Source organism: Dermacentor albipictus, chromosome 4 (assembly GCF_038994185.2).
Source record: "Dermacentor albipictus isolate Rhodes 1998 colony chromosome 4, USDA_Dalb.pri_finalv2, whole genome shotgun sequence".
In the NCBI taxonomy this organism is placed as follows: Eukaryota; Metazoa; Arthropoda; class Arachnida; order Ixodida; family Ixodidae; genus Dermacentor; species Dermacentor albipictus.
This window is the reverse complement of record NC_091824.1, coordinates 292,493-314,531: the sequence shown is the minus strand read 5'-3', so window position 1 is coordinate 314,531 and position 22,039 is coordinate 292,493. Positions and strand designations below refer to the sequence as shown.

At 44.6% G+C, this 22,039-nt stretch overlaps 2 protein-coding genes across 5 annotated transcripts in view; one reads left to right on the top strand and one right to left on the bottom strand.

The window, feature by feature from the left end:
- LOC135896268 (carboxypeptidase N subunit 2-like) overlaps positions 1-22,039 on the top strand; it is a 490,754-nt gene that overhangs the window by 240,174 nt on the left and 228,541 nt on the right. The gene's annotated exons all lie outside the window — the stretch shown is intronic.
- The window catches only part of LOC135896275 (uncharacterized), a 244,086-nt gene that overhangs the window by 169,962 nt on the left and 52,085 nt on the right, over positions 1-22,039 (bottom strand). For both annotated transcript variants that reach the window (XM_070536773.1, XM_070536772.1), the window contains exon 3: positions 1,227-1,485. In XM_070536773.1, coding sequence (XP_070392874.1) covers positions 1,321-1,485 — 165 coding nt within the window. In that variant the 3' untranslated portion in view covers positions 1,227-1,320. The remainder of the gene's footprint in view (positions 1-1,226; positions 1,486-22,039) is intronic.

Below are 22,039 nucleotides of genomic sequence, written 5' to 3'. Positions count from 1 at the left end.
TTCGTGGTGGCATTCAATATCGAGCGCAGAGGAAGGTAAGTTAGGATTCACGAAAACTAGAACACCACCACCTTTCCGTCCGACCCTGTCACGTCTTTGCACAGAAAATGGCATATTAGTTAGTAGCTCATCGGATGATATATCAGGGGTTAGCCATGTTTCTGTAAAAACAGCGATGTCAGTAATGTTATCTTCTAGATTGGCTTCGATACGTTCCCTTTTAGGAAAGTAGCTACGGATATCGGTAAGTAGAGCCGATATTGTTTGGTCTGCAGGTGCGCTGACAGGGCGATGTACTGGCCGATACGATGTTAGCTGTTGAAGCCTTGGAATCCGCGGTAAAACGTATATTTTCCATTCGACTACAGAATCAGATCCGGCATCGTAAGTGTACTGCTTGTTACCAATTACTAGCTCATCAAAATGGATCCTAAAAGGCAAGTTACTATTGAGGCCATATGCGTGTAACTTAGCTCGAGCTTTGCGTACACGTGTAAAATAATCTTCTCGAATTGAAAATGACGTGTCCTTCAGTTTAGATCCAGCAGACAAAATATTCGATTTAGTTTTAAAGCTGCTTAGCTTGACTATAATGGGACGTTGTTTAATATCGTAATAACGACCAAGCCTGTGAGCTCGCTCGATATCAGAGCACGAGATTGTTACTTCAAGGTGCTCCGCACAGAATGATGTAATATGCGACTCAGACTTTGCCCACGTTTCGCCACTGGCGTCTGTAATTCCGAAAAACAACAGGTTGTTTCGGCGAAGGCGGTTCTCTGAATCGTCCCATTTCCCTGCAAGCTCCTTGATTTCTGAGGACAGCTCTTCAAGGACAGGATTAGCGGTGGGTTGGTCAGCGGATTGGAAGACTTCAACTTTTTTTTTTCTAGTACATCAACACGGCTGCAGAGACCACTGACAATTTTTTCTATATTTGTCTGAGCAGAACGGATCAAAGCAAGTTCGGACAACATGGTGTTTTGCGAGAGCTCCATTCGGGCAATGGCATCTGATATGGACTGAAGAGTTGGGGGTCCAGGGTTCACTTCAATGTCGCCAGACAAAACAAGTAAAAGAAAAACTAGATGGCCATTGATACAGAAAGAACAAAGCGTCGGGCCCAACAGCCACCGCCAACCATCAAGGGCGTCCAGGGGGCACGACACCGCAAATAAGAAAGAATCATTACATCGAATGCATTTCGCGTTCGGGGGGTAACTAACCTGCAGCAGAATGGGCATCTTTGAGACCCCGCTCGTTGCGGTAGCATGCCCCAACTGGCCCCCGGACGGCGGCAGTTTATGTAGACCAGGCGGATCACGAGCGCTGATAGTAGCGCTTGGTTGCCAGGCGAAGAAGTTGTCGATGCCAAGAACAGGTGCATGCAGAGTGCCATTGCTGTTCGTCGGGCGATGTTAGGGAAACCGGCAGTCCATGTCGCAGAAAGGTAGTGCCTGGGCGGGCTCGGCCGGCCGGAAATCGCTGCATTCCAAGGGAAACATTCAAAACAGGAAAACCTTCAGCAGAATGGGCATCTTTGAGACCCCGCTCGTTCCGGTAGCGTGCAACAAGGCTCCTTGTTGCTTCAGAAAAAAAGGAATATGTATTGGCTCTAGTGTTGCTCCAGTGCTTTGCCAGACTTCAAGGCTTCCTTCAGAGCAAGCGTGAGTGCAAAGTGTTTAGGTATGTGGACGATTTTTTAGTACATTTAGAGCTTTTAGCTATTGACACTCTGCCCGCGGCAGTAGACGATGTATTGACTGCTTTTAAAGCTGCTTCACGCACTCTTAGTTTCACTCATGAACTTCCTAGCAATCATTCCGTGAGATTCCTAGAACTGCAACCAACATTCTTTGATGACGGGCATTCATGCTGGATGGTCTCACCTAGAAGCAAGAAAGCTCTTTTACTATTTGGGTCTGCACATTCGAAGATTGTAAAAAGAGGGATTGCAATGAATTGTTTCCGTAATGCACTCGAAAGAAGCAGTCACCACGCTGTTAAAAGTAGCTTTGACGCACAATTCCAACGTTTAGAAGCCGCAGGGTTCCCTCCGCCCCTTTTGAAAGCGGTGGCTGAATCGCTCCTTCAAAGGCTAAAGGAGGAACGTATGAAGCTGATAGATGGTGGGGCAACTGAACGTAGGAAACTTGAAGTCAGGCCGTATGTGCATAAAGTGAGCCACAACATCAAGAAGGTTGCCGCCAAGCAGGGAGTAAGTGCTGTGTTTTCTGCCCCTTGTAAGCTCTCGGGTTTGTGCTCGCGCATTTCTTGAGGCGGGACAAGGAACCACGTTTGCACAACGCAGCATGAAAACCGTTTTACGGCATGAGTCGCAGGGGTTGTGAGTAAGTTCCCTCTCACATGCGAAATATTTTAGATAGGCCAAACCGGTCGATGTATTAGTGACTACCTGCGTGAGCACCTTTCCTCCCTGGGGTCAGATAAAGGTGCAAAGTTGCCTCGCCATTGCAATGAATGTGGTTATTACCCTTTGTTCAGCAATGTAATGATTCTTGGTAGGGGCAAGGGCAAAGAAGAGCGAGAAATCCTAGAAGCGTGCTACATCAGCTTATTAGGCGACGACTGCATTAGTACAATCTCGGTGCGCTTACTTGATAAGGAATTTGCATTTCTAGGTCGGTGACGATAGGTACGATATCTTGTCTTTTCATGCTCTGTGATTAGCGATGATATGGTTGCGCATGCTGTGCTAGCCTTGCAGGGACTACGCCGTTTCTAATAAAGCTAAGTTGATAGATAGTCCAGTAGTTGTGGTGTGAACCTCTTCTCTTGTCCTTTGTGTTTTTGACTGTTTTTTTCCTTCAAATAAGGAACAAAACGTGGACGTACGTGGTGCAGACTACAAACTTGTTTGATACTGCTTAAGAACACGCTTACATATATATGGTGATGTGGGGAGGGGGGCGCACGGAGATATGAAAATATATGACAAGGCGACAGTGATGGTGCAATAGGCCGGAGAAACATCGTCCACTTGCACCCGTTCGTGCTGGCAAACTCGACCTTAGCTTCGATGACGATGATGGACAGAGTGCTTCCACTTTTTCTTTTGTCATCCCAAGTGCGTCCCATATTTCTCACTCCGTTTTTGTTTTTCATGTGCCATGGCCACGATTATTTCTAGTAGCGGAGAGCATTTGCACTGTTTGTAGTGCGCAGCCAAGTTGCTAGGTGCTGTCACGAGCGGGCACGTGTATTTGTGCTCCCGTAACCTGTCGCGTAGACAGCGTCCGGTTTGCCCAATGTGCACTTTCCCCTAATCAAGTGGGATCTGGTAAACCACTGAAGTAGCGCATTCCGTGTGCTTTCTCGCGTGCTCAGTCGGGCACAATGTAACACTTGTTTTTTTCTTTGGATGCAGCGTTCAGCCTCTTGCACATGCCTTTAGTTTTTGTGGAGCGGAGAACCGTACTGAATGCCATGGCGTTGGGCTGTCTTTTTTATTCTACGGGACAGCCATGCGTGTAAGGCAGCACCACGCATTCTTTCAGTTTCTTTTGTTCTGGTGATTTCTGCCTTTTCTTTGTTGGCCCCGATTTCCGGCAACATGTTTTCGCACATTTGCACCACCATGCTTTTGGGGTACCCACTGTTTCCTTAAGCGGCTTAATTGCAAATCAGTGCTCTCTCCCACAGCATGGCGGCATGGTTTTTCAACTGCTTGATCGATGCAAGCCTTGACGATGCTCCTTTTTTATGATTTTCGAATGGCGAGAGTCATATCGCAAGATTTTTCTCTCCTCTAGTATTGTAGCACGTGTTGGAGCCGCCGAGACGTGTCTCCGTCAAGGTACTGCAAGCGCCCTACGGAAGGAGTTCCGGGCGTCAATTGTCGACCTTCATGCGTTTTCTTGAACATGGTTATAACAGTGTCTCGCTAACTGGTTCGCTGTGGTTTTCTTTCATGCACACCCAATAATCTTCAACATATCTAGAACAGTTTCCTCAAGCAAGATGGCAAGTTTTCTGTCTCCAACATTCAAAAATGAGCCGAGAAAAATGAAATTCTCTTCTTTCGCATCCGGCGCCAAGGTGTCGGCTGCAGAGCGCCGACCTTGGCCCTTCTCGCATTGCGGCGTCGACGGGCGCTACAAGGTCCCCCGACCAGAGGGAATGGCGGCATAGCGAGACAAGCAAGACGACAGGAGATACGCTCGCTATCAACCCCATGTATTTCACAGGGGCGCGGTAATTATATCGACAAACCTAATACAAAATATTGTTTGTATTCTTGTATAAGAATACCTTGTATTCGGTTTGTCTATATAAGTACCACACGCTTCTGAAATAAAATCATTTGACAGTGCATCTCCTGTTGCCTTTCATGTCAGTGTGAATACAGCGCTATCACCTCAAATACTACACGAACCTACTTGCCCAAAGGTTTCTATTTCCGGTCAAAGGTTTCCGAGATTTTGATTTTTTTTCAGTGCGATAGTTGGGATAACAGGCTTACTCACGTGTTCGTTAGCTGTACACTTCATCCCAATTAACATCTCTTAATGTAGCGCGAAATGATTCAAGTTTATGCATACTAATGGTTTTTTTTTATCTTTCGATCATCAGGTATAGCTTTGTTTCTTTTCTTGCAAACAAAGATACTAAATAAACATAGGCTTGTAATCGCTAAGCTGCGACGCAAGGACTCCATTTACAACGTCATTAGGAGCGAGATTAGTTTTCAAGAGGTCTACCACGGAGCTTACATGCGGAAAACACGTGCAGGCGTATTAATGACTTTATTGAATCTACGAGGAACCAGCACCGTTATGACTTTATGCGATACAGATGGAGTTAATAAGTCAATGTTGTAATCTCCACTGAAATGCTAGCTCATTATGATTTACTTATTAAAGTGACGTATCAAATGTTACATTACCTACATCTCCATCCACTGGGTTATACACTGCTGAAAAAAAAGGTCACTAATCCACACTGTAAAGGTGGTTGGACAGTGAAGCTGCAAACGAAAACTAGAAACATTAGCCTTGCGACGTAAATTGAAATTATTGACGTGGCAACATTCACATGTACTGATTAATACATTGTTGCGCAAACAGGAAATAAAGACTTAGGAAGAAAAGTAGGAAACGATAGGTCGAGCGCTCAACTATAACTGTCTTATTCTTACAGTAGAGCAGGGAGAATTCCAGTGGGCACGGCAAAAGCGCTTGGCGCAGGTCATTCACCATGCGATGCGTTTTCTTCGTACAGGCTCTGTTACTGACAGCGCAAGAGGTTTCGCCAGTGGCCACGCTAACGCCTGTTTCAACAACATCAAGCGACATCGGCGATGAAGCTCGGATACACGGCGTTATTACCGACCCGCCCTTTCGTCCAAGCCACGGATTCGTGACGTCACCAGCCTTAACCCTCATAAAGACTCTACCAAACCCGAGGATTTTCAGTGGACACGGCGAAAGCACTTGGCGCAGGTCATTCACCATGTGATGCGTTTTCTTCGTACAGGCTCTGTTGCTGACAGCGCACGACGCTTTGCTAGCGGCTACGATAACGCCGGTTTCAACAACATCAAGCGACATCAGCGATGAAGCTCGGATACACGGCGTTATCAGCGACCCGCCCCTTCGTCCAAGCCATGGATTCGTGACGCCACCAGCCTCTATCCTTATAAAGACTCTACCAGACCCGAGGATTACCAGACCAAAAAATAATCGGCATAACGAAATACTTTTTCGATTTTTGTGTTGCCCATTCGTCACATGACGTTCCTGTCTAGGTACGCCAAAGATCTGTTAGATCTGTTTGAAGAATGCTTATTTCTGCTCACACCCACACATGAGCTTCATGTTAAAAAAATAAAAATTAAACATGGGGTTTTACGTGCCAAAACCACTTTCTGAATATGAGGCACGCCGTAGTGGAGGACTCCGGAAATTTCGATCACCTGGGGTTCTTTAACGTGCACCTAAATCTAAGTACACGGGTGTTTTCGCATTTTGCCCCCATCGAAATGCGGCCGCCCGGGCCGGGATTCGATCCCGCGACCTCGTGCTCAGCAGCCCAACACCCCCGAGGATTTTCAGCGGGCACGGCGAAAGCGCTTGGCGCAGGTCATTCACCATGCGATGCATTTTCTTCATTCAGGTTGGTCACAACTGTTTGTTACGTAGTGATAATACGTTTTTAGTGGTTCCGTCGTGCCCCAAAGTTTGTATAAGTAGAGGTTTTGATTGTTTTTGTTCCTGCAAATTGATTATGTGTGGCGACGTCGAGGTAAAGCCTGGGCCAACTGTTGAAGAAATGCTTAAATCATTGATGAATGGACAACAGACACTAAGAAATGATATATCGGCCTTGAAAACGCGCCTTGAGACTACGCAAGAAGCTCTAAATAGTTTTTAGAAGCGTTTCAGTTGGAAGAACACGTAAAAACAAATACGAGCGCAGATTCTAGCTTGGTCGGAACTGTAGGCAAAATAAAAGAGATGCTCAAATCACAGAAAGCCAATCTGATCAACCTGGAAGATCGCAGCAGGTGGCCAAACCTGATAGTTTTTGGCATTCCAGATATTCCCAACGAAACCGCATCATTGTTACGCAATAAAGTTATAAACAAATTGCTTCTTGAAAAAAAAATGGGCGTGAGCTGTACTTCGGCGGCTAGAATACATAGGCTAGAGAAGAATTTCGAGAGCAAGCCGATTATCGTGTATTTTCAGGACTACGCGAGAAAACATTCAATCATGCAGAATGCACGCAAACTAAAAGGGACAGATATTTATATCCAGGGTGATTACTGCGCTGACACGCAGTGGAAACGCAAATTGCTTTGGAATAGTGCAAAGACAAATAAATATAGCGGAAGAGGGTCCAGCTGATACACGACAAGCTCCGAATTGATGACCAGTACTTTTCTTGCGATGATGCCTCGAACTGGTGAAAAAGGATTGCTGCAACTGACAGCTCACGGCGCCGCAAACAAAAATCTGGAACGAACTGCTCAGTGACCAAAAGCTAGCGCGTGTATGTACATCAGCTTCGGCTTCTTTCGTTCAATGCCAGAAGTATCGTAAATAAAATAGGTAAGTTAGAAGATTTGGTTTTGTTATATGATCCCCATGCTCGCGTCATTTTCGAAACTTGGTTGCATGAAGACATTCACGACGATGAAATTGTTCCACCAGGCTATCACCTGTATAAAAAAGATGTATAGAAGGAGGTTCTCTCGGTGGCGGCATTGCAGTCGCAATGAAATCCGACTTTCATAATCGAACCATGGGACACGAAAGTTTGTTCTTCAAGGTGTCTATCTGGGGAATGTCGTTTTTCTTATGTTCTGTATATCGAGCTACAGGGGCCGACGACTCATATAAGCATAAATTCTGTGACCATCTTTTAAGACTGAGAGGAAAAAACTTGATAATAACAGGTGAGCTTAACCTGCCATGTTTAACCTGGTATCACTTAAATTATGGTTCATCGGGTTCTGGTGACTTGGCGATAGACATTATGCTCCATCTTAACCTGCAGCGGGGTATTAACAATGATACCCAGGGAAATAATGTTCTGGATCTTCTGCTCTTGAGCGAAATATTTTTTGGCGGAACAGCGGTGGTCGAGCCTGGCACATATGATCACAAGCATATATCTTTTTTGTGGATGTGCCAGCGAAAATGCATCGAAGTCTTAAAACTGTAAAATCAATTAGATATTTTACTAAGGCCGATGATGTAGCAGTCATACATTATCTAGATACAGATCTTAAAATAGTTGATAATAATGTTGAGCTCTCATGGAAGCGATTTCAGAATACTGTAAAGTACTGTACTGAAAAGTTTGTGCCCTCCAAAGCTGTTCGAAAATCACGGCTCAATCCGTCGATAAATTGGTAAATTATCCAAGCCAAACGTAAAATTAAACGACTGAGAAAGAGGGACAAAACGACGACCGCGCAGATGAGCATCTGAAATAAGAATTACTGATAAAGGTAAATTTGGCCAGAGATAGGTTCTATATCACGAGTATTGAATAATTTCTTTCTAGTGATCCGAAAAATGTTTGGTTACACCTAAGCCAAAGGAAACAGCAGATAGAGAGCATTAAAGTTCATGGAATTAAAATAGAAGATGCGCATAGCAATGCAGAACATTTTAATGCTTATTTTCGAATGTGTTTGCGGATCGCGAACAGACTGAGCTTTCAAGCACATATACAGCCCATCGATAGATGACATTTTAATCACTCCTGAGGGTGTCCTGGAGCTGCTTCTAAATATAAATATGAAAAGATCTGCTGGTACTGATAACATTCGAAATGCTTTCTTGAGGCAATACGCCCAACAAATATCGGTATTTCAGATTTTTTTCAGTTATCCTTAAAATTGGGAGAAATATGTGCAGACTGGCGCAAAGCGCCTGTTGTGCCGGTACACAAGAAAGGAAACGCTTTCAAAGTTTCAAACTACCGGCTTGCATCTATTACTAGCACGAGTTGGAAGCTATTGCAACATAATCTTGCTGGTTTCATACAAGGGTTCTTGGAAGATCATAACATACTATCACCTTTTCAGCATGGTTTCGGAAAAGGACTCTCCACGGTGACTCAGCTAATAACAACCGTGCATGAACTTTCTCAAATACTTGATTTATCTGGACAAATAGATGTGCTCTTTCTGGACTTTAGCAAAACACTTAAGCGGACAGGGTAGGTCCTATTCTTGCCATGCATTTTAGCCCATGTTCGTGACCCTTTTTCTCATGATCTGCTGGGGTTAGAACATTAACTTAGGTAGAATTGTAATCAGCAATGTTAGGTAGTGTTACTGAACCAGGATTATTTTTTTCAAAAGATTAGTTTTTTGTTTTCTTTTTTTTACTGGACCCACCAAATTTTAGAGGCAAAATCTGCAGTAAATAGCCTGTAAAAAAAATCCCCTGTAAGAATATTTATAATCCTGGTTCAGTAGACTACCTGCAATGTTTGCTCAATATCTGGAAAATATTATCTCCCTAGCTCTTGTAGTTTCTGAAAAAAAGGGTCAAATGCAGCAAAATTTGGTGTTTTGAGATAATTGGCTTTGAAGTGGAAGAAAGAGCTTTATTGCAATATAGGACTATAGAAACAAACTCTGGCGCATTTTTTCAATAGCCACCAGCCTGGTAGTCCCCTCCATCGTCAACAGTTCTTTTCTGTGCTAGCTGCCTCGTTTTCGAGACCTCCTAAGTGACCAGTCGTGTAGCCCTCTCTGCAAAGTACAGTCGTCACCGGTAAGATTCGCGCAACCACTGGACTGTGAACCGTCCTGGAGAAACTCCGAATGACCTCAAAATGTAGGTTCGAGCAATTCTGCGGTCATTAAAGTTAGCACATCATCCATTGTCGCTATGCTCAGCGTCTTGAGGACAAGAAGGACATTCTTCGGAGCGCGCTCCCATACAACGTTGTTGAACGCCTCATTCGCGTTCTGAGTTTTTCCATGAAGACATTTCTGGAGAAGCTCAAGCTTTGAGAGCTGCTGAAACACCAGCGTTCCGCTTAAAGCGTTCCGCCGAGTGCGAAAGCTTCGATGCAGACGCGTACGTGGTGGCCGCGGCGCCCACTCCTGGATTGTGTTGCGGAGAATGGGCGTCATTGGAGATCGACTTATGCCGGTTTCCGTGCAAGAGACGTTTCTTAAAGCACTTCTTTGGCTTCGTCATTGCATTACCACTAAATAACCAGCACCAAAGTATAAACAAATTCGGTTGTCCGCGAAAACACGCCGAAGCATGAGCAAAACGCCGCGCCTTGCGAGTAATCCAGTTGCGTCTTAAAATTCATTTGGCTAAGTGAAATATGCTAGCTAAGTTTTCACTGCTTCCAGATGAGTGACAGCCATTCTGCTAAACGTGACAAAAAATAGGCGGTGAAAAATTTTTATATTTTTCAGTTTAGGAGAGGCAGAGATCCCGAGAATGTGTCAAAGGGGGCGCGGCTGGATGCTGCCTAGGCTTCGAAAAATGTTGATTTTGAGGCAAATATTTCGCGTGCGTGCAAATGAAACACTGGACCATGTTAAGGAATGAATAGAGATTTTAAATTACACAAAAACAAAAAATCGATTTTTTTCGGAAACTTTGCCTACCCTGTTCCCTTAATAGGGTTCCCCATACTCATCATCATCGTCAGCCTGGCTACGCCCACTGCAGGGCAAATGCCTCTCTCCTACTTCTCCAACTACCCCGGTCATGTACTAATTGTGGCCATGTTTCTACTTCTTAATCTAATCCACCCACCTAACTTTTTGCCGCCCCCAGCTACGCTTCCCTTCCCTTGGAATCCAGTCCGTAACGCTTAATGACCATCGGTTAGCTTCCCTCCTCATTACATGTCCTGGCCATGCCCACTTCTTTTTCTTGATTTCAACTAAGATGTCATTAACTCGCCTTTGTTCCCTCACCCAATCTGCTCTTTTCTTATCCCTTAACGTTAAACCCATCATTCTTCTTTCCACAGCTCGGTGCGTCGTCCTCAATTTCAGTAGAACCCTTTTCGTAAGCCTCCAGGTTTCTGCCCCGTAGGTGAGTACTGGTAAGACACAGCTATCACACACTTTTCTCTTGAGGAATAATGGCGACCTGCTGTTCATAATCTGAGAATGCCTGCCAAACGCACCCCGGCCCATTCTTATTCTTCTGATTATTTCCGTCTCATGATCCGGATCCGCCGTCACTACCTGCCCTAAGTAGATGCATTCCGTTACCGCTTCCAGTGTCTCGCTGCCTATTGCAAATTGCTGTTCTCTTCCGAAGACTGTTAAACATTACTTTAGTTTTCTGCAGGTTAATTTCAGACCCACCCTTGTGCTTTGCCTCTCCAGGTCGGTGAGCACGCATTGCAATCGGTCCCCTGAGTTACTAAGCAAGGCAATATCATCAGCGAATCGCAAGTTACTAATGTATTCTCCATTAACTCTTATCCCCAATTCTTCCTAACCCAGGTCTCTGAGTGCCTCCTGCAGACACGCTGTGAATAGCATTGGAGAGATCGTATCTCCTTGCCTGACGCCTTTCTTTATTGGTATTTTCTTGCTTTCTTTAGGGAGGACTACGGTGGCTGTGGTAGTCCATAGTAAGTTACTATATAAATGAGAAAAAATTTGAATTTGCTTTGTATTGTACAGTGGATTCATGCGTGCCTGAAAGATAGGGAACAGTTTCTTGATGTTCTGAATTGTAGTTTTAGTGCCCGTCAGGTCACCTCAGGAGTTCCACAAGGCTGTCTGTAAGAGCCTTTGTTATTTTTATTTTGTGTCAATTATAAGATTTATGTTATTCCTGCCAATATATCCACCCGGTTATACGCTGATGACAGTGTTATCGTCAAGGAAATTGTATCCCATGATGATTATGATGTGTTGCAGAGATGCCTCATTGCAATCTCTGGATTGTGTTCGAATTGGGGAATGCAGCTCAATGCGGAAAAAACCGTCCTTTTACACGTAACAAGAAAACAAACCTCCCAGCAAATTTCATAACCAGCTTGAAAACAAAGCTGTCACCGAAGTCGTAAAATATAAATATCTTGGAGTTACTCTTACCAATAAAATCACATGGTCAACACATATCTCGATATCTGCTCAGCGGCATTAAAGAAACTGTGGTTCGTAAAAAGGAAGCTTAAACACGCGCCTATAAGGACTAAAATATTAGCCTACAATGTAATAGTGAGATCTAAATTAGAATATGCTGCTGAAGTCTGGGACCCGCATAATAAAAGTGACATTATGGAACTCGAGCGAGTCCGGAGAAAATTTGTGAGATTTATATACGAAAAATATGCCAGCAAAGATTCCCCGTCTCAATTAATGTTACAAAGCAGAATACAGACACCACCAACACGCACAAAAATTAATCGCTGTGCACTACTACACAATACTCTCTCTGGAAAAAAGATGGCGTTACCCACTTCTGTGTGTCAGCCTACTGCGAAAAGAACACGCCACAGTCAAGAATATTTGCTTGCGCCAATTTTCGCTAGAACAAACGCTTACAAGTATGGTTTCTCTTCCAAGGGTGAACGAGTGTAATTCACTTCCCATCGGTGTATTTGAGTCAGGCGATTTGATGGCTGCATTGGAAAAGTATTTTTTTGTGAATTTAGTGCTGTAGAGGTGTGATTCCTGCATCTTTTTATGCATTAGGTTCATTTTATGCAACATTTGCTCCTGTCTGTATTTTCTTTTTGTTTGCTGTAATGCCCCTCCTGCTTGGGCCAAGGTATTGGCCTGCCGTACTACTAAATAAAAACAAATGCGCATGCGTGCATCAGTGTGCTCTAGAATGACTACAGTGACGTTTTACCTGGTGTATCTCGTTTCCACACAGAAAAACAGGCGTATCACTAATGCAACTCGTGTCTCTCTCTTCTATGTGATATGCCTCCAAAGGTTCTCTTGCGAGTGTATCATGACTTCCAATTTTCTGAATCTCCCGCAGTAATTGTTGACATCTGCCGACCAAGCCAACCATGCAATGTATCACTAGTCCTTCCAATTGTCTGAATCTCATGCAGTAATGGCTGACATCTGCCGGCCAAGCCAACCGTGCAATGTATCACTACTCCTTCCAATTGTCTGAATCTCATGCAGTGATGGCTGACATCTGCCGGCCAAGCAAACCATGCAATGTGCAGCCATGTGCGCATTACCTTTCTTCATTATAGACAACTCATGCTCCCATGCCCGCTCAATGACACGTCTGGCCGTTTGGCGCTCGTAGGTCTTCCCCCATTTGAGCGATATCTCGTATACAACGTTGTCGAACATTTTACGTACGGTCTGGCATAGTTTTTCTGACATCCTTATTCTACAGCGAACCGTTCTTTGCCTTTTCCTTCGACTTTCCCGCTGCTGCTACTGCTGCTGCTGTTGCTGCTTTGCCTGCTGCTGTGCGGCACAACGCGTCGATGGTTGGTTCAGAGCATGTATATACATGGAAAGAGTGAGGCAGAGAAGAAAAGAGCCGCGAGAACATGGTTTGGACCACACCGGATCGAATGTGAACAATACCCACTAGAGTTTACGACGTTAGCATGGATAGTTGGGTGTGTTGGTTAAGCATGATGAGGCGCCCTCTGTGTATGTGTTCCTTCTTCGTCCACCGTCGTTGTCGCGCATTCACTTCAGATCACCCTCTGGAGCTCCCAGGTCGCCGTCACATTAGCCTCTTAGCAGCTGTAATTATCCGTGACCGCCCGCAAGGGCTTACCTTTCTACCAATGTGCAAGTCCAGAGTGAAGCTAGATAGAATGGAAGAGTGGAGGGGCAGAGGAGGCACAGAATGGGTAGAACCGACGCAATAGCGAAACAAGTGAATAACAACCTTGCCCCTCTTCGCTCGCAGTTCCCATACAAATACATACCGGGGGAAGGGGAGATGGGGAAAAGGTGACGTGAGAAGGCAAGCAAACACTGGATAAACGTAAGTTTAAGGTACGGTACGGTGCGTTCCTGCTATTTCTGAAAAATAAAACCATGCAAGTATGTATAGCGGAGAACTTACGAAGCGAACCCCAGGTCTAGGCGAAACAACGGAAGCGCTCGCACATGAAATCAACACATCTAAGCCCGCCGCCATAGCTTTGCGGCTATGCCATTGCTCAAAGTCGCGGATTTGACCATGGCAGCCGCATTTCAACGGGGGCGAAATAAAAAAATGCTCGGTCACTCTAATTTATGAACACGTTAAAGAACTCCACGGTGCCCCAAAATTAATCTGGAGTGCGCCACTACGACCTGCCTCATAATGCGATTGTAATTTTATTTGCTTTTTGGCACGACGCGATGTGCCATGTGAAGTCATGACAATGCTCAACCCTCTCAGAGGTTATGAAATATGGCGCACAACGCCTCGAGCGAACACCTCTCCCTTTGTGGTTTGTGCACTACTCAGACAAACAGCAGTGGTACATGCAAGGTAACGTTTAACATCAAGTCACCAGTCTTGTGTTGGACAAAACATTGAAGAAAAACATTCGCCGTCAAGATCACCACCCATTATCGGCGCTCACAGCAAACAGCATAGAAAGAACAGCGGAAATCGCCTCAGCAGCTCTTGCATGAAAATGTGTGCGTGCTTGCATTTTCATGCGAGCACACATGGCGTGAGGGCACGGCTTCATGAGAGAAGACTCGAGGCAGATTGCCTATTGCTCAATGAACTCCGAATGTGCCGAATCGTACGGCAGCGATTCCTTCTGTGCACGTGGGTTATACTACCAACTTAAAAAACTAAAGACAGCTCTAAAAACTGAGGAGCGCCACGGGAAGGGATTTCATGTGTAAAAACCACGACCTTCCCATGTAGCATAAAGTCATGCAAGACCTCCTTAATTCACTGGTCAATGGCTAAATCATGGTTCCTGTTATACATAATAAAAAAAATCATTGACGTACCTAACTGCCTTAAATAGAACCTATCGTCAAAGCAGTTCGCGGTCAACTGACCTTTAAGGCAGAAAGCTGGGCTAGTTGCTGGTTATTCGTATAAGGGGACATCGCACTAGCGCGTAAAAAAGGACACGGACAGGAACATGAAAAGAGGCGCACCGTACGCTAGATCAACTGGCATTATGCTCAGGAGGACACAAATATATGTGCAAAAAGACACGTGCTACATGATCAATGTAAAGCGCATGCGCAATGGCACCTTTTTGTGGAAGAATTTTAGTTCTTCTGCCGTCAAAGATACGTTAGGTTGGCTTACGCAGACCTGTTTTTGCCGATGAAAAAGGAAGGCCTCGAGTATCTCACGCTCTCTCTGATCTGTGCTAGATGTAATCACTTGAGTCTTATCAAAGAACGGCATGCATTCATTCTCGCAGCGCTTGCAATGTGCCGCCAAGTGCCCAGATCCCGATGGTGCCTCGGCACGCAGCTTGTGCTCCATTAGTCGAACGTTGATACACCCGCCAGTTTGGCCGATGTAGCAACTTCCGCATGACGGTGGGATTCTGTACACCACATTTGTCCTGCACTCCATCCAAGGCAGTTCGTGTTTAATTGGGCAGGGTGGTTTTCTGCAAGTCACGCCACTGACAACTTTGCAAAGTTTCCTGAGTTTATCCGGTGCCGTGAGCACAACTCGGACATGGCCTTTCTCCGCCACCTTTTAAGGCGGTGGGTCAGCTGGTGAATATAGGGCAGTGCCACGCATCTAGCCCGCTCATAAGCTTGTCGCCCAATCGTAAACGGCCGATCACCGGTTTTAACCACTTTTGTCAGGCCTTCAGTCATGGACGCCACAAGTTCCTTAGGGAACCCTGCCTTTGTCAGGCGAACCGCCTGTAAATTCACGCCTTCATGAACCTTGTATGAGCAGGACTTGTCCAGGGCAGCACGTAAGCATGTCTTGGCGATCCCTCTCTTTACTAATTTGGAGTGGGCCGAATCAAAATTAAGTATACTTTTCTTCTTTTTTTTTCTTTTTTTTTTCGACCTTGGCTGGTCGGACACACTAGCGTTCGGTGTGTCTTTTTTCATGTTCCTGTCCGTGTCCTTTTTTATGTGCTATTGCGATGTCCCCTGATACGGTCAACTGACGCCAAGAAAATGTCACAGGTCACAGAAGCGACGCAGGATCCAATGCATATTCCTTGCTCTTGAACATACAAGTCTGCATTGTATTAACAGACAAACCAACAAAGAAACTTTATTCAAACATCACCGGATGTTTAGGAGCGCAGAAAATAAAGCCTTCAACAAGCTTTCCTGGGTCCATGCGCCCTAGAGATAGCATACAGCAAGAAGAGCGAGGTGTAACTAAACATAGAGATTTATAGTACGTGCGCATTGACAGCAAACATAGAAAATAATTATGTTTGTCTAGCACAACAACTAAGACAGCCACATAGAAACTAAGTGCAAGTGGCAAATATCAGGCTGCCCCGGAATGGGGGTGGTCCCGGGTTTGAGTCCCAGATCAGGAAGAACTTTTCTTCAACTACTAGGCTTTTCTTTCGAGGAATCTGTATGAGTTTTCATTGTAGCAATTGCCGTGATTGCGTGGATGTCTCATTTGCCCTTAACTAATCAGAGTGAGCAGAATATAGAAAACAAGAATAAGCTTACAAATGAAGTTAGAATACAGAAGTAATAGAAAGATAGGGGTAATAAGTAACACAAAAACAAAATGTGAGAATCACAAGTACCTTGTGCGCAAAACATTGCCGCGTAGTAGTTACGGTAAAGGACACAGTAGCAATACTGTGAATGACGGAACTAACTTTTATTGGGCGGACCTGTGCCGACAAAAAGAGGTTACGTATAAAGCACAACGACAGTGGCGAACGCTGTCGGCGGTCATCGAAATCTTATCTGCCGGTCAAGCGCGTCGGTTTTTATACACGAGTCATCGAAGGTTACAGAGTAATCGGTAGTGTACGCGCGTCTTCGAGAAAGTTCTACACAATTCGCATCGCATATGAAATGAGATTACACAAGCTTTGGCGACAACAGAACTATAGATAACGTTGAAGAAACTACCGATACGTGCGGACGCGTCCCGCACTGAGCGATGACATTTGTTGGACGGTGAAAAGCGCTCATCCGGAAAAGGTAAACAAGTCCACGTGTCAACGCCCACGTCCCAAAAAGCATTGCCCCGGTGCTACAAACATGACACGAGATCGACACGCAAAATGACAGACGCAATGTTTGGGTACGGGCTAGTTGGTATTCCATGGTATCAATCGTCCCTTACAGCGCATACATAGACGAGGGACATAAAAGGACGATGAAGACAAGCACTGACTTACGAGCGATTTTTATTTGGAGAAACAAACATATATATACTGAGACACCAAAACAAAAGCGCCCCCTACAAAGCATCAACCCGACATGAGTATTCATTCAAAATTCATGACCTAAGATGAACGAGAGCGCATGTGAGACGTCAGGAAAACCAGTTCTTTGTCTGCTGATGCAATTGATGGCTTGATAACTGAGTCACCATCGGCAATCGCTGCTGCTTCAATGATAAGTCTGGTGCATGCCTAGCTAGCCTAGGCATGCACCAGAATGCCTAGCTAAAATAGTGGTTTCTTCAAAAAGCGGGATAGAGCCGCATCGTGCGCAATGAATACCTAGAAACCCTTCCCGGCCTTTCCACACTTCATTACTGTGTTCTTGTAACCTAGCGTTAAGGCACCTACCTGTCTGCCCTACATAAGACCGACCACATTTCAAAAGTATTTTATACACAACACCTTTCGAACAAACTGTATACTGTTTTTTTATGATTAATACTGAAAATCCTACGTTCCTTTGCCATATTATTGGTTCTGACACAAAGCTGGGCAAGTATTTTTTTTTTGTAGCAGAGAATACAGCGTCGATACCTGCTCTTTGTCCTATTTTTTGAAGTTTGTGGGAGATTTCATGAATGTACGGGTTAGCAGCTGTTTTGTTTCTTCGATCATGTACCTGAGCCTCAAAGCTGTGAGGATCGGTGCCAAATTTACTACACAAGTTCTCCGAGACAGACAAGAAGGTAGCTCGGGTACCCTGCCGCCCTTAACTGAGCTGTCTGCGAACTGAAACTAGGTTCTATCAAATGATAACATGATTTCGTTTGTGCATTATGCAAACAAGCCTGAACGATAGCTCTCTTAACGAGTTTTGAATGGACAGATACATAGGATAACATGCTTGTGGGCTCGCGACTCATACATAGAGCATACATGTTGCCGGGTAAAAGATAACTTTAAATCTGAATACCTGAGTGCCCATTCACCTGAAACTCATGTGTGAGTGTGGACGAAGATAAGCATTCTTCAAACAGATCTAACGTTTGACGAACAGAGGTCGCCACACAGCTGTCCTCATAAATAACCAGAACCAAAAAATAATCGGCATAACGAAATACGTGAGCTTCATGTTAAAAAAAATAAAAACTAAACATGGGGTTTTACGGGCCAAAACCACTTTCTGATCATGAGGCACGCCGTAGTGGAGGACTCCGGAACATTCGATCACCTGAGGTTCTTTAACCTGCACCCAAATCTAAGTACACGGGTGTTTTCGCATTTCGCCCCCATCGAAATGCGGCCGCCGTGGCCGGGATTCGATCCCGCAACCTCGTGGTCAGCAGCTCAACACCATACATAGCCACTGAGCAACCACGGTGGGTAAGAGCTTCAGGTGAATGGGTCACTCAGGTTTTTAGATTTGAAGTTATTTTTTAACCGGCAACATGTATGCTGGATGTACGAGCCGGGAGCCAACAAGCCTCTGTTATCTTATGCATCTGCCCATTCAAAACTCGTTAAGAGAGGTATCATTCAGGCTTCATTGGATAATGCACAAACGAAATCCTGTTACCATTTGATAGAACTTAGTTTCAGTTCGGTGATAGCTCGGTTAAGGGCGGCAGTCTACCCGAGCAACCTTCTTGTCTCAGTCTCGGAGAACTTTCGTAGTAAGTTTAGCACCGATCCTCACAGCTTTGAGCCTCAGGTACATGATCGAAGAAACAAAACAGCTGTTATCCCGTAGATTCATGGAATCTCCCACAAGCTTTTAGAAAAAAGGACAAAGAGCAGGTATCGACGTTGTATTCTCTAAAAAAAATTGCCCAGCTTTGTGTCAGAATCAATCCTGTGGCTAAGGAACGTAGGATTTGCAGTATTATTCATAGAAAAAAGTATAGTTTGTTCGACAGGTGTTGTGTATAAAATACCTCTGAAATGTGGTTGGTCTTATGTAGGGCAGACAGGTAGATGTCTTAACGTTAGGTTACAAGAACACAGCAATAAAGTGTGCAAAGGGCGGGAAAGGTTTCTAGGTGTTCATTGCGCACAATGCGGCTGTTTCCCGCTTTCTGAAGAAACCATTATCTTAGCTAGGCATTCTAATGAATGCACCAGACTTATTATTGAAGCAGCAGGAATTGCCTGTGGTGACTCAGTTAGCAAGCCATCAATTGCATCAACAGACAAAGAACTGGTTTTTCTGAGGCCGCGCATGCGCTCTCGTTCATCTTAGGTCATGGATTTTGAATGCATCCTCATGCCGGTTAGAATGACAGAAAGCTGAGCTAGTTGGTAAAGATTCATTATGTGAAAAAGAGGAGAGGCGTGCAGCCAGGACACAATAGTAGAGAAGTGGACAACACGAACGCCGACTATCAACTGAAGGGAGCACTGAGGCGGAAAAATAAAGTAGACCCAAAACTCATCTGCGCTAGCTCATGAATGGTGTCACCACGTGTCAGTCGGGTACATGTGTCGGTAGTAGTGGCCACTGTTGCTGAGCGCCTAAAGAATTAGGTTTCAAGGGGGGAGGGACGTGATTACAGAAAGCAGTAATAACAAAAAACGAGTATATTCCGTACATTCGTTCAGTTTTGCACAGGCTTAAAAAAGTTGCAAGTAGATATGATGTTAATGTTGCTTTCATTGCTCCCAATACAATAAGCTGGGTAAGATATGCGCTGCCGTACAGAGGAAATAGGAGCAGGTAAAACGCAAAGGAACAGATATTTGTCCAGTGACGCACAATAAGGACAACAGGTTTACTGACTGTCGTATGGGCGTGATTTATAAGATTCCCCTTAGCTGTGGCCAGTTCTACGTAGGACAAACGGGACGGTGTATCAATCAGAGGCTAATGGAACATAAAAGATCGTTAACCGGTGGATCGCCTTCTAATCTTTCGCTACATTGCCGAGATTTTAACTGCAAGCCAGAGTTAGATGGATGCGCGATATTGTACAGGCATAAGAATGAAGATACGCGTCTTATGGTAGAGGCATGGCATATCTATATTGGTGGAAGTGTGTGCGTGAGTCAGCCTTGGATTACTTTACATAAGGAAGAGATTAAGTGCCTTAACAGTTATATCTCACGTAGACCAGCACGTGTACCCGATTGACACGTGGTGTTACCATTCCTGAGCATGCGCAGCTGAGTTTTGTGTCTTCTTTCTTTTTTCGCCTCAGTGCTCCCTTCAGTTGATAGTCAGCGTTCGTGTTGTGCACTTCTCCACTCTTGTGTCCTGTCTGCACACCTGACCTCTTTTTTTCGTAATAGATCCGATTAGTTTTTTTTTTTTTGCGTGAAACAACTACGCACTTGCACTTTGAGGTATTAGGCTCCATGAACCAGCGCGAGCACCACGTTTGCATTAGGTTTAGGTCACGTTGTACTAATGATTCATCCTTACTGTTTGAAATTCGACGAAATACAACGCAATCATCAGCATAGAGGCGAATAGATGACGTTATTCCAGATGGCAAGTCATTTATGAAAACCAGAAAGAGAAGCGGGTCAAGAACTGATCCCTGAGGGACGCCAAATACTACTTGTGCTGCTGTTGAAAGCTTACTGCCAATGACTGTGAACTGAGATCGTGCTTAGAAAGCTTTTGATCCATGACAAGATAAGCGGGTCAAGATTAAGACAACGGAGTTTGCCATGAGACGACGATGAACACGATCAAATGCCTTTGAAAAATCGATGTAAATGACCTAGGTCTGAAAAGACGAATCCAAGTTCAAGTTAAGGTCTGTGGTGAATTCGAATAATTGTAATTGGAATAATTGAATAATTGGATAACCAGGGGCGAAAGCCGTGGTGCTTGCGGAAAAAGAGAAAAATTATTAGTGATTACTTGCGACGTGGGAATATATGATGTGTTCCATTAGTTTGCATGCAACGCATTACAGCGATATAGGCCGATAATTTCACGGCTCAGAGCGGTTGCCCTTTTTGAAAACCGGGGTTACTTTCACAGTCTTCCAGTCGTGCGCAATTTCACCTTCTAAAAGGGACTGCACAAAAACTATCTGCATGATGCGACTCGACACTTCCTTGGTACTTTTAAGGAACTTTGTAGGAATATTGCCAGGTCCAGGAGCACTCGAAATCTTTAATTTGTTGATGAGGCACAAAATACCTTCAACTGTGATGACAACCGGCGGCATTGCACCAAAATTTGGTCTAGGCAGCAGCGGTGCATCACGAACAGATTGAGAGGTGAAAATAGACGAGAAATAGGAATTCATGACATCAGCCCGCTGATCAAGTGGAACTTCAGAGTCTCCTTTGTGCCTCTCTCACTTTCAGTCGTCTGGATAAACGAGCGCAATGCTATGGGATTGATTCTTTGGTTTTAAGATGCTCCAAAATTTTTTTGGGTTAACACTAATGATATTTTTTTAGATCTTTGTGATGAAATTTGCTTTTCAAGTGCCTCAAAAGACAAGCATATTCGCGCAGGCAATCCGAGTATTTCTTCCATTTAGATGCTGGGGACGATTTCTGAGCGACACGATTCAATCTTTTTTTCTTGCGCGATAGTCTTTTTAACAAGTTAGAATACCAGGGCTGGCCTGCATTACCTCGAATGCGAATCAGAGGGACGTGTTTGCCAATTAAATTTTGAATTTGCTGCTTGAACAGAAACCAGTTATTGTTAACTGATCGTGAAGAAGCAGATTGACGAAAACATTCATAGAAAGATTCTAGTTCGGAGTTAATCGCAGAAAAGTTCGCCTTGTTGTAGTTCCTGATGTATTTCTTATTGGTTGTTTTTTTTTCTAGTGGGAAAAGATAGGTGGAATGTTACGGCTTTGTGATAACTTAGTTCCAGAGGAAGGGACACTGATGAAACTAAGTCAGGGTTTGAGACCAGAACAAGATCGGGTATGTTAGAGCCCCGAGTGGGCGAGTGCACAGCCTGAGTAAGGTTGAACAATAGGTTTAACTGAAGAAAGTCTGGATAACCATGAGGATGCGGTTGAGTTCTTCCAGTCAATATGAGGGAAATTGAAATCGCCACAAAGGATGTAATTGGCCTTGGGGAACCGGGAAGTCAAATTAACTAGAACCAAGTGCAAGTTATTAGTGAAGGCGTCGTCACAGTCCGCAGGGCGATAACATGCTATAAGTATGTTCGTACATGTTTTGAGGGGCAGTTTAACGCAGACAATCTCTAGGCTGCAGTTAATCGCAACGGAACATTAGGCTATGCTGGATTCAACAAAGACCAATACACCACCGCCCATACGCG